Source organism: Ochotona princeps, chromosome 5 (assembly GCF_030435755.1).
Source record: "Ochotona princeps isolate mOchPri1 chromosome 5, mOchPri1.hap1, whole genome shotgun sequence".
NCBI lineage: Eukaryota > Metazoa > Chordata > Mammalia > Lagomorpha > Ochotonidae > Ochotona > Ochotona princeps.
The window spans coordinates 101,232,796-101,245,941 of record NC_080836.1 but is presented as its reverse complement, the minus strand read 5'-3'; the positions used below and the strand labels follow the sequence as shown (position 1 = coordinate 101,245,941).

The 13,146-nt window shown below is 37.3% G+C and overlaps 1 protein-coding gene across 18 annotated transcripts in view; it reads left to right on the top strand.

The window, feature by feature from the left end:
* TRIP12 (thyroid hormone receptor interactor 12) overlaps positions 1 to 13,146 on the top strand; it is a 127,537-nt gene that overhangs the window by 91,176 nt on the left and 23,215 nt on the right. For 13 of the 18 annotated variants that reach the window (XM_058665088.1, XM_058665086.1, XM_058665085.1 and 10 more), the window contains 10 exons: positions 609 to 837; positions 1,166 to 1,284; positions 4,166 to 4,373; positions 6,552 to 6,652; positions 6,844 to 7,018; positions 8,076 to 8,217; positions 9,122 to 9,313; positions 10,762 to 10,913; positions 12,209 to 12,381; positions 12,695 to 12,768. In XM_058665088.1, coding sequence (XP_058521071.1) covers positions 609 to 837; positions 1,166 to 1,284; positions 4,166 to 4,373; positions 6,552 to 6,652; positions 6,844 to 7,018; positions 8,076 to 8,217; positions 9,122 to 9,313; positions 10,762 to 10,913; positions 12,209 to 12,381; positions 12,695 to 12,768 — 1,565 coding nt within the window. The remainder of the gene's footprint in view (positions 1 to 608; positions 838 to 1,165; positions 1,285 to 4,165; positions 4,374 to 6,551; positions 6,653 to 6,843; positions 7,019 to 8,075; positions 8,218 to 9,121; positions 9,314 to 10,761; positions 10,914 to 12,208; positions 12,382 to 12,694; positions 12,769 to 13,146) is intronic. The other 5 variants (XM_036493244.2, XM_036493239.2, XM_036493243.2 and 2 more) reach the window with 1 other exon arrangement.

Genomic DNA, 13,146 nt, shown 5'->3' with positions numbered 1-13,146 from the left:
TTCTGAAAAGCACCATATAATAAGTATTACAGATTTTGCCAGGTCATTCATGTTCCTGTATTCAAACTGTCCTTGAAGCCCTAAAACTGCCCCAAGTAGCAAATGTGAACAAACATACAAGGATGTGTTCCAGTAAAGCTTTTCTTCAGAAATAAGTGTAAACTAGAGTTGCGTTGAAGAGCATACTTTGCCAGTACCTGATTGAGAGCTTGTCATTGTTACTTTTTCCTGTAAGCTTATCCCCTCAGCAGTGTGGTAAACCTTTTAAAATGTTATATTTACACATATATAAATATATTTTACCATTTAGCACAATACCATTTTTTGAACTTAGTTATTACTGCGAGTTTACTTGGTTAATACTGAACACCCCCTATTTTGTGGACTGTTTGTAGCTGGTCAGAATGCTCAGCAGTTTTTCTGACTGGCCCAACTTTGCCCTAATGAGGATCCCACCACACTAGGAAACCTCATTTGGTTAGCTTTTGCTTTTGGGGGGGGGGGGAGGAGAGTTTACGGGCATGTCTGATACTGCATTGGCTTGAATGCTTTATTGCCCTTTTTTTTTTAATTTAGTCACTCAGGATTATATATTTTTTCAATAACAGGTGGATACTCAGAGTTAAAGAAGGATGATGCTCGAGCACAGCTTATGAAAGAGGATCCGGAGCTGGCTAAGTCTTTTATTAAGACGTTATTTGGTGTTCTTTATGAGGTGTATAGTTCCTCAGCAGGACCTGCGGTCAGACATAAGTGCCTTAGAGCAATTCTTAGGATAATTTATTTTGCGGATGCCGAACTTCTGAAGGATGTTCTGAAAAATCATGCGGTTTCAAGGTGTGTTGTTGAAAATGGTAAAGCCATTTTTAAAGTCACTTGTCTACAATTTCAGAATTTTACGAAGTAATAATACAGAAAAAAATGTGCAGAACGCTATGGATTGTCATGATGTGTTCCCAGCCCACTTGTCCATCTACGTGTCTGTGTATAAATAGCTGTAATACAGAGGAATGCAATAAGTGTAAAGGATGAGCATTTAAAACATAACTTTGTTGAAGGTGCATTTTCATGGTGAAAATACTTTTCTCTCAAATTTAAATAGTATGGCCAAAGATAATGACCAAATTCAGGCGAAGTTTTATGTGCAAATGCTTTCTTTTTTTAGTCACATTGCTTCCATGCTATCAAGCCAAGACTTGAAGATAGTAGTCGGAGCGCTTCAGATGGCAGAAATATTGATGCACAAGTTATCTGATATTTTTAGTGTTTACTTCAGAAGAGAAGGTAATGTTATATCTGATTATAAAGTCATTGTTATTAACTTTGCTAATACTTCAAAAAATATTTTAGAAAAGCTTTTTGTAAGACGTTATAGCTTAAGTTTTACATTAAATTTTTTTTAAATATTAGCACATTTTGTGTGAGTGACTGTTAACTAATGAATAGTTGTTTGTAATGATTGAGTGCTTATTGACTAGATTGCCCATTTAAAAAAAAAAACACACAGGTTTTTTTCTTTCCCAGTAAATTGTGTCTGTAGAGCAGAACAGTTGGATGCTATGTCATGTTACTCTTTTTTATATAATTAGTATTTTAAAGCTTGTTGCATTTTGTCTAGCTCTTTAGTTCATGGTATTTACATGTTGAAATCATACTAGAACCCAGGGTACTTTTCCATTACTGTATTAAGGACCTCAAAGATGAAACTCCATAGTTTTATCGACTTAAAAAGATGTTTTGTCCTTTTTAATCTTGTCATGATATTGCCTAGGTAACAATTACTGTTTCTTACTGGTCAGAATCTCTTAGGGCCCTTCAGGGTTATTGTAGGTGCTGCTGTTCTAGGGAATAGGAAATCATTTTGTGTTCCTCTGACTCCTTATTTGTATGAATAATTCTTGTTTTTGTCCTTTCATCAACATTTTCTTAGGCTGAATTCTTTTCACATACTGAAAATAGTATATGTATTAAAGATAATTTCACCATGTAAAATTAGGTTTGTTCTAATAGCTGCAGTTTTAGACATTCATTAACACATACATAAACAAATGGGGAGCCAAATTCCTCCATTTCCCAAAGGGACCAAATATTAACAAGAAAGGTACGCACTTAAATAGCCGTTTCCTGGGTTCATAGATCTATTTTAGTGTGTCTTACTTTTAGTCTCAAATGATCTTAGTAGAGCTTGGAATCTGACAGGAAAGAGCTGGCGTGGATTGGCTCATGCCTCGCTGGGTGGGATACAAAGATTAGTCACTCCTCACCATGGTGTTGAGGATTTTCCTGCACAGCCCCCCCCCCCCCCCAAAATGTTCTGCACCTTAATTGTCGACAAATGTCTTGTTAGAGTTACAAGCCAGTCTAGATTATCCTAAAATCTGCCAAGATCAGCAAAATTATACTTCAACACAACAAATGGCTAAATACGAAAATGAAATAGACACGAGACAGCTGAATGGTACCTTATAGCCATTTTAAGGTATATAGCAGCCGGTCCTGTATATAAACTAAAATTGAAATGTCAATGAGCTAATCATAGGTTGTGGTTAAGAACTTGCCTTTTTTTTTTTTTTTTTAACATACTGGTTACTCAAAATCATGTCAATTCCATAATGTTGCAAATTGCTGTTGATGTTATATTGGGACTCTTAATTGACTGGGATGATATTCTACCAGCTCTAACTTCGGACCAGAAATGGTCTCCCCAAGAAACTGTTCAACCAATCTGAACAATAAGTAGCTGGACTCTATGCTTGATATACGTTTGCAAGGAAAGAATCTTGATTGAATTTGAACTGTAATACTGCATCAAGGTGGAGGAAGCCACCAGGGGGGAGTGGCGTGGGGAGAGGTAGGGGAATTCCCAGAGCCTATGAAACTGTCACATAATGCAAAATAATTAATAAAAAAAAGTTAATAAGATTCAATTAAGGAATGGATGTTTATGAGAAATTTCATAGTGTGTTCTTACAAAAAAAAGATTTCTTCTGTAGTAGCAATATATAGATAAATAATTATTGAGCCTAGGGCAGCAAGAAATAAAATAAACATCTACTACAGTTAAGAAAAAAAAAATGATCATGGTTTTATGATATTTGGTTTTCACTGTTCTGCTTTTCCAGTTTGAAACTTATCAGAATCAGTATTGTTTTTTCTGTGACCTTAATTTTCACTTTAATAATACTATGAGATTAAAATTGCACATCCTGAAATGTGTAGTGGCATAAATGTTAATGCTATTCATGGAGGAGTTTTGATTGCTTCTGCTTTGCATTGGGATAGATCCTGCTGTACCTACAGATTTTGGTATACATGTTAAGTTCTGTTTGAAAGTGTATCTTCTTTTTGGATGTGGTTTAATCTTCCTACAGACAGTATGGTTAAGCCACACTATTTCTGTAGACTCATCACTCCTTATTTCCACTATTCAGTAAACCCCCTGAATGTTTTGATCATAGCCATATTAAGCACCCGGAACAGTCTGACAGGTAGTTACATAGAATTATATTTGCAGGACAAATAGTTTACAAATCATTCTGGTTTCTTTTCATTCTTGCGCACTGCCTTTTCCCATTTCTTCCATTCTCCTTTCCCGTATTGCTTTCTTCCTTCTTTAGAATCTTGTTGAAGTGCTGGAATCTTTCCCCATTAAAAAGTGTGAAGGCAGCGCTTTGCTCACACAGATCCACAGATTTGCATACAGTTTACAGACTGATAGATAATTTGTGTACAACCTCTCCCTAAGGTGTCTGACAGCCACCCGCCTATCCGTAGCTGCATTTTGGTGGCAGTGTTACTTAGCTGTCTGAGGGTAATTAGCAAATCTAGGTCTGTTTTTTTAAATCTGGTATCATGCCACAAGGTGTTGCAGTGTGCCTCTGTTAATTAACTGGTGGTATTTTGAACTTGAGTAGGACTTAACTTGTGATCCTATTAAATTTCTTTGGATTTTGTTTTTAATATTAGAAGACGTTCATTGTAAATGTCTTTTACTTTGAAAGATCAGTTGGTTTTCTTAATAGAATCCCTTAATTGTAACATCTTAGCCAGCTTTTTTCAGTCATTGCCTGTATAACGTTGTTAGAATTTACAATTTTTGTAATGCAAGTAGGCAGTCCTGACTCCTGATTGAACCCGGCTGCTTTTCATCTCTGTTGCTGTGAAGGTGTGATGCATCAGGTCAAACACCTGGCAGAATCCGAGGCTTTGTTGACAAGTCCACCAAAGGTGTGTACCAATGGGTCAGGATCCTTGGGCTCCACAGCGCCTGTCACCAGTGCAGCGGCTACAGCGGCCACGAATGCCCCAGCTGACGTGGGCTCACCCAGCTTGCAGCACAGCAGGGATGATTCTTTAGATCTGAGCCCACAAGGGTAAGTGGCAGTTTGCCTGTGAGTTTCCTGGCTTTGCCTTTGCTCTGTGCTGGTTCCTGAGAGTCACACAGGGCAACACAGAACAGTGGTGTCCATCTTTCTGTTACAATTTTAGATGTCATTTGAATAAAGTTAATAGGTTTTGGAACCTTACAGTATCAAGCCATATGTTTAACTTACATGTGTGATTTTGGAGTTTTAGGCTCTGTATCTGATATTAAAAATTTGTGATTATTGACTACATTGTCACAAACCTATTGAAACTAGCAGTTACTGATACAATGAAAAATGTTAAAGACTGGAAGTTTTGGCAGTGAAGGCGCAAAAATCTGACTTCTTGTTTGTCTTCCTAAGGATGGGAACAAGTACTCTGTGTTTAGTAAAGGAAAACGGAAGTTGTTGAGTAAAATTTTCAGTTTCTATTTGTCAGTTCTTAATGTGTTATGTTCTATTAAGAATGTTACTAAAACCCTCATTTTGGTTTTTCATTTTGTAGTCTAGAAACAAATGACTTTCTAAAATGTGTTTTTGTCTGATGTTAGGTATTTTCTCATGAAAATTGCTTAATGCACTATATTTAGTCCTGAAATACAAAATGTTCTCAGTGTAAGACACCTTTTTACTCCTTTTACTTTTATAGTAGGTGTTGGTAAAGCAACGGTACTCACTAACTGGAGCTTAGCAGTTTAACCTACAAACTGCAGAGTGGTAGCTAGCCAGCCAGGTGAGGAGATTGCGGGTCGCTGCTTCTGCAGCCTTCTGGTGGCCATCGTGCACCTGTGGCTGCACCTCGGGGCCCAAGCTGTGTTACGATGCTGCTGATTTGGAGTGGTACCCATGTTACTGGTCTGGACTGTGGAATTGAGCTTGGAGCGTATTGGCAACTCCCCACCTTTCTGATTTTGAGATTGCATATATGTCTGTCATTCCTTCCAGCTTTGATATCCACTCCTTTTCCTCCATGGCTGTCCTCCCACCCCTAACTGTTAGCAATAGCCTTGTATTGTTGCTGTGGAAAGTCGGCATACTATTGCCTGAGAGCTCCTAGGTGCTCAGTGAGTTCCACAGAACTTAGGAAGAATAAAGAACATTTTTCTTAAAATATTTTCAGAGCTTTAAGTAGTTCTTTATTTTTTAGTAGGATTGCAAATGAAAAAAGTCATTTAATTTTATATTGGAAGTTATTCAGCCACATTTAAGGTTGCCCTTATGAAATTTCACTTGTTTTATTAAGTGTATATATATTTGAACGCATTATTCTATAGAAATGTCAGGTGTTAGAAGACTTAAATTTTTTTTTTTAATTTGCATCTTTTCCATCTGTATGCCTTTGTTATTCTGAGAATCTATTACTATTTAAAACTAGGTCCACTATTAAGAACACAGGTTACAGATACTCAGTTTTATGTATGGCTCTAATTTGAAAAAGTTTACTTACATTGTTGCCCATTAGTGTTGTATATAGGCTAAAAAGTATTATGAAAGTGCATTCATTCAAGATGTTGCCATTGCCACATCCATGGAGTTTCTTTGGAGAGTATACTGTAAACAGGAAAGTGTTTTGAAAGTATGGATATTTCACTGTTGCCATTTGTGTTTAGGAAGAAGCTTGGTAACTAGATGAAACATACTTTTCTACTTGGTGATTAGAGTGTTTTTTGTTCTTTTTATACTTGTTTTGTATAATTGAAAAAGAAGACTAAAAACATAATTCTGTGAGGTTTTTAAAAAAGGATTTCTGTGTATTTGAGAGGTTGCGAGAGAGATTTCTCATTCACTTTCTTCCCCAGAGGCCCACACACTGGGGCTAGGTCAGGCCAGGTTAAAGCTCCCCCCATAGGTGGCATGGACCCAGGTACTGTGCCATCAGTTTCTGCCTCTCAGGTCACACTTTACCAGGAAGCTAGAACTAGGAGTGGAGTCAGAATTCAAGCCTGTCCACTCTTGGTAAAAGATACAGGCACTCCAAGTGACACTGAATGCTTGCTCCCATGGCATATTCAGAACAGTCAATAGCTGTTTTTGTTTGAATGGTATATAGTCATTGTTAAATAATCACCAAGTGAAACATGTTCCGTTGTGACAATATTTTGTAACTCATTGTTTTAGCCATTTTATTGAAGATACAAATTAGTGATTACTGTTACTAAACTTATTCCATATTTTCCCATGTGACAGTCGATTAAGTGATGTTCTAAAAAGAAAGCGACTGCCAAAACGAGGGCCGAGAAGGCCAAAGTACTCACCTCCAAGAGATGAAGACAGAGTAGACAATCAAGGTAACTGTGGGTGAGACTGGGGAGCCAGGGGAGAAGCTAATAGCTGTCAAAGTATGCTTGCTTCCTCTAGATCCAGTAGTCTTAGTTCTTTCAGGTAATTCAGTTATTATGAATGTTCATGTCACAATTCAAGTTGATTTTCATCAGTTATACTAAAACCATTTAACTGTAGTTGTTTTTTCTTCTAATAGCTAAAAGCCCCACCACTACTCAGTCACCTAAATCTTCTTTCCTGGCAAGCTTGAATCCAAAAACGTGGGGAAGGCTCAGCACTCAGTCCAACAGCAACAACATTGAGCCAGCACGAACCGCAGGAGTTAGTGGTCTTGCCCGGGCTGCCTCAAAGGACACCATATCCAATAATAGGTGATGTAGAGGCAGGACTGCCTTGCTTGCTTCCGTTTCCATATTGACATGATTTCAGTGAGTGCATGGTTAGTAGGGAAATACTGCTTGCCACAAAACTTTTAACTCTGTTCTCTAATGGGCAGAGCCCAAGAGGGAGAGGCAAAGACTCTCACTTGATGATTCCTGCCTCAGGCCCTGTCCTCATGTTCATCAAAATTCCTTTCAGTATCTCTACTTGGAAGTCATCTGTTCAAAATAGGACTTGCTCCTCAGTTTTGTGGTGGACAAATGAAAGTGGACATTTTTTGTCTACATGTTTCCGTGATAACATTTCCCTATTATATCATGATGGAGCTTAAGGATTTTGGAGCAGATTCTTTTTTAGACGTTGGAACTCTGTTAGCTAAACTATTTACTATTTAAAGTATTTCACATCACTTTATAGCTATAAAATTCTTGGGAATCATTTTATTTTTGGTCCTGGATGTATAGTAGTACTATGAATTACTTTATCTATAAATATGAAACTTTTTAAATAAAGTAGTACCATTGGGAAAATATACATACTTAAAACTTTTTATTTGTTATTATTTTTCTGAATTTCAGTTAACAAATAATTAAGAAAAATAGATGTGTATTTCTGAAATCCTCAGGGTTTGTAATTTACAAAGCCTAGGCCCCTTTGTGCCAGTGCCTGGGAAACACATGGAATGAGTAATCAGGGGTTTGCCTGTACTTTAGAGAACAATTCTCAGAAATTGCATTTGGAAGTATTCTTAGGGGAACTGTTGCATTTTAGGGTCCCTAGACATTAGGACACCTTGTTATCTGTGTAATGACCTGAACTGTACTGTAAATGCCTGTGTAGCACTCTAGGCATACTTTATCCTATTTTCAAAATGAAACATAATTTGGTTAATACAGAATCTGATTTTACTAATCTTCAAGCACTGACCAAACAGGTTCTCAGTGTAGTGGTTGTTTGCTTTCGATCAGAAGTTGTAGTTGAGATCGTTTCGATAGTTGAGATCATTTCTGTACACACTGAAACATGATCTCCGTTTTCCTGTTGTAGGGAAAAAATTAAAGGTTGGATTAAGGAGCAGGCCCACAAATTTGTAGAACGTTACTTCAGTTCTGAGAACATGGATGGGAGCAACCCTGCTCTGAATGTGCTTCAGAGACTTTGTGCTGCAACTGAACTACTCAACCTCCAGGTACCTTGTCCTCGTCTCAGCGTCTAGCATCGTGCTTCCCACCGTGTAGTAAATGTGGTTTTGTAGGTACTGACGTTTCACACTGTCCTTACTGCCAGCGCTTTCAGCATCTTGTGACTAAATACACTAGAAATCTCAACTTAGTTTCCTTCACATCTCACATTTCCTGACATGAGAATTTCTTAAATGTCTCTTGACCATGGTTGCTTTTGGACTTAATTGTTTCTAGGCCTTTCTGCCTTAATTTAGAATGGGAAAGGATAGAGGTTTAATAATGCATTTCATCTGAGTCATAGTTGTCATTTTCTTGACTTTTCAAACAATTTGGGCTCATAGTTTCCAAGAAATTTTATAGCCTTTTTTTCTCCTCAGTTTTTTATCATCTGTGTATTACACAGGTATGTTATGTGTTGTTGAATAAGGATGTTTTCACCTTATGTAATTATGGAGATATGCTTTTCATTATGAAATATTTCATGTGTGGAGGGGGTTGGAGAGTGCATGTGTGTGGAAGATCAGTCACTTAGGATAGGCCGTCCGGCACATAACTTAAGCTGCTGCTTGGGATACCCCTGTCCCACCCATTTAGGAGTGCTGTTGGTTTGAGACCCACCTCCTCCCATTTCTGATGCAGCTTTGGTTAGTGCATGCTTGCTACTCATGTTGTTGACACAGACGGACTTCTGGCTCCTGGCTTGGACCTGATCACTCTTAGCTGTTGCTGGCACGTGTGGCAGTGAACCAATAGATGGAAGATTTCTGTCATTCTACCTTTCAAGCAGATGAAGAGATAAACATTACAGAACGTCCCACTTTCCTGAACTTTTTTTTAAAGCATTAAGAATGTATTTGATTTCTTTTGGAATGTACATTAGTAAAGAAATACTTTTTCCAACTCTTTCAGGTGGATGGTGGAGCTGAGTGCCTTGTAGAAATTCGTAGCATTGTCTCAGAGTCAGATGTTTCATCGTTTGAAATCCAACACAGTGGATTTGTGAAGCAGCTGTTACTTTACTTAACATCTAAAAATGAAAAAGATGCTGTGAGCAGAGAGATCAGATTAAAGAGATTCCTTCATGTCTTTTTTTCTTCTCCAGTAAGTTATCTAAAAATGCTTTTGTGTCTTAATGTGAGAATTAGTGTTCCCTCTTCCGTCCAGTTTCCTTGCAGTTATCATTCCAAGGAGGTCTTCATCCACATCCTGATTCCTCATTTGTGTTCCTTGGACTCCTTTGTATTATCAAAAGGTGTAGTTATAAAACAGACACACAAGTTTATTTTTTGATTTCTGTACAATATCTTGAAACTTTTTTTCCCTACGGTAGTGGTCTCATTTCTGAATTTACTTGCAATGTTTATTTGTTCATGTACTGCGTTTTGCTGTACCTTCTAGGAAAGTAATGTTATGCGTAATGCAGCTGTAATCATCTGAGAGGGTAGACATAGCTGTTTCTATTTGGTGTATAAAATAGCCTTAACAAATCTATTTAGGAGTGCTTAGTCACCATTTATAATGTGAGTCATGAGGCAGGAACCCAGAATCACTTCTGTTCTTCATTCTCTTGAATGTTACTGATTTAATAGTCTCCTGATTTACAACTGCCTAGAACAAGGCATTCCTGAGGAAGTGTGTCTGTGTGACAGGGGTAAATCACAGCTGGGGGATGTCTGACTCAGTGGCTATAGAAAGCCCCCAGCTCATTCACCTGTGCCCTGCTCAGACAGGCATCATGAAGTTTAGCTTGGTAAATTTGTATGGCCTACCGATGATACAAGTTTCCAGTTGACCTTGGTATAAAAAAGGTTCCTGACCCTTTGGGGTGTAAAGGATAATAATCCTGTTATGTATTGTCAAGACTGCTTCAACATGGATGTGCAACATTTTTTTTTGTTACAACTTATGGGGCTGTCTTTGTCAGAACAGATGTTTATTGAAGGTTCATCAGATCTGTGTAGCAGTACTGGCCATAGTCTTAAAGCCATTCTAAAGGTGATGTGCTCAACTGAAGTGAATGAGTTTCTGTACCACACATGGGAGGCCTGGATTGAATTCTTAGTTCCCATCTTCAGTGCCACCCAGAGCTGTTAGGCACATTTGGAGTCTGAGCCACTGGATGTGGGAGTAAACTGTCTCTCTGTCTCTCAAATAAGTAAATAACTTAATAAAGATTATGTGTGCATTTGCAATCTCTTATCAGATGTTTTTCTATGGTTCTGTAATGTAGATTGGTATTCCTAATGATTCTGAACAACTGTACACAGCATACAGATATTCTTAGGAAAACCAATTAAAGACTAAGTCATGTTGCAGCTGTGTGGGTCGGATTTTACATCATGTAACTGTTTTCAGAACCCTTCTGGTGTAGAAATCATTTATAAAAGATGGTGAGCTATGAAAAAGAATGTGATGGTGTGATTATACTAATGTGGAAACATTATTATTAATCAAATCTAGAAAAGATTGAAGTGAATACTTGAGTATTTCATAAACTGTCTTAAAATTGTAAGGCCTTGTTTAAACTGTTGTTTCATTTATGCCTTTAGCTTCCTGGAGAAGAGCCTATTGGCAGAGTAGAACCAGTGGGTAATGCTCCTTTGTTGGCACTAGTTCACAAGATGAACAACTGCCTCAGCCAGATGGAACAGTTTCCAGTCAAAGTGCATGATTTCCCTAGTGGAAACGGGACAGGAGGCAGGTAAGGCCCACTGCCTGCATGTGCCGTTGCTGTTGGGATTATTGCTGAACTTGGTTGAGGTAAAATGGTAAGCGGTGTGGTCAAGTAGGTCTGCCTGAAGAACATTATTCTCAATAAGTATCTAAATTCTGAGTCCAATGCTTTTTGTCTCTAAATCACACCATGCATTTTAACATGAAGTTTAAAAAAATATATACATATATATCTCCTAGTGACATCTTTTTGGCAAAATGTAATATGCGTAATTTTCCTTAAAGTAATATATTTTAGTATATGACTTCTAAGAATTTTATGAATATGGGCTAAAAAGTTTAAATCCTGTGCAGTAATGTCATTTATATATATGCAAGTTACTAATAAGCTTGATGGGTTTTAACAGATGATTTCATTTTGAAGTTTTACTATTTAGTGAAGTTTTGTTTTTCTTGTCAGTAATAGTGGTAAAGATGCTACTGCAGTAAGAATTTATTGTAAACATTATGTATTATGGGGAAATTTTGTTAACTTCATGGAATTTTTTATGGGAAGCATAGAAAACGAGAAGTTTGGCTTTAAAATCTACATTTTCATGTATCTTAGAATATATTTTTTAAAGCACTATTGAATTCATGGATTTAATGAGCAGTAATGGGTTTGAAAATTAATAGGTTGTGTGCATTTTCATCGTATTCTTGGGCAAGAACATCTGAAAGATGAGAACACTTCGGCTGTGCTTCAGAAAGCTGCCATACTTGTCATTTTTGCTAAACTTTATATAAGACTTTTATGTATATGTTAATGTATGATGAGATACTCTTTCCCGTATCATGTAACTGCACTTGAAGCCTGTCCAGACCCACTTGTTTGCAGTACTGTGACTAGATGTCAGCTGTTGTGGATGTGACCTGCTTTGTGCAGAGGTACACATCTGCAGGTTTAAAGGTTAACTTTCAAAGTAGTTTTGATTTGACATCTTCAAAAGCCAAAGCAGAGATGTTTTGCAAAGGTGAACATGTTAAATATTTGAGCAATTTGTATTACAGAAAAATTAACAGGCTTCTATGGTGAGCAATTTCTACTCACTTGGATTCCTGGGGAGACAGAGGTTGAATGTTGACTTCATATTTTCAGATCATGCATGCGTAGTCATTTGTAGTATCTTTTTCTGAATATCTTAAATTTCTAACTTTACCATTTACAGTGCTGGTAAGTCTTTCCTTATGCTTTCAAAAATTCAGAATTTGTATTATCTTTAATTTTAAGTGGTATATATTGTGAAAATAATAGAATAACTTTTTTTCACAAATTATCTTGAGCTTTTCTCTCAACAGAGGATCACAGGCTTTAAAATTTTTCAACACACATCAGTTGAAATGCCAGCTCCAGAGGCATCCAGACTGTGCGAATGTGAAGCAGTGGAAGGGCGGCCCTGTCAAGATAGACCCCCTGGCTTTGGTCCAGGCTATTGAAAGATACCTGGTTGTCAGAGGTACGTTGGACATGTCTTTGTACATTGATATTATATGTGTTTTGTCTGAAATTTACTTGCATTGTTTTCCTGTTACATGCTCTTTCTACTAAAACCTAGACAATGGAAACATGTGATTTTTGTGTGAGCTTTCTGCACTCTGGAGTGATTAGCTAATTTATTGTAATTGGACAATTTTTTAAGATCTTTCTACTTCATAAGTTAGAGTGTAATTACATGTATGTTTTTCTAAGAACATATTAGTTTCATCACTGTCCAGGCCTCCTTTGCTCGCTACAGTTGCTGGGAATTTAACATTCTTTTGGGTGTTTAGGTTATGGAAGAGTGAGAGAAGATGATGAAGACAGTGATGATGAGGGGTCAGATGAGGAGATAGATGAGTCTCTGGTAAGGTCCCATTCCCACTGTTTTCTAACACGTTGCTTAGTGTTTGACAATTTTAGTTAACTTCTAGGCAGCCACAGTCGGAAAATAGAGAGTTCCAGAAATAAGCAGTTTCTAAATGTATATTATTAGTCCCTATTGTATAGTAGAATTGTTTTATTTTCTTATTGTTAGTCTCAAGTGTGTAACTAACAAAATCTCTTTTGTCATAGATATGTACTTTGAGTATCCCTAATAGGAAATAGGGTGTGAGAAGTACAAAATTGCACACCTTCACTTAACTGATAAGTCACAGTCAGAATACTGGTGCACTGAAAGTGTCAGATGAACTCTGACTGCGTTACTGGGTGTGTAGGACACATGAGTGAGTTGAGTGGACTC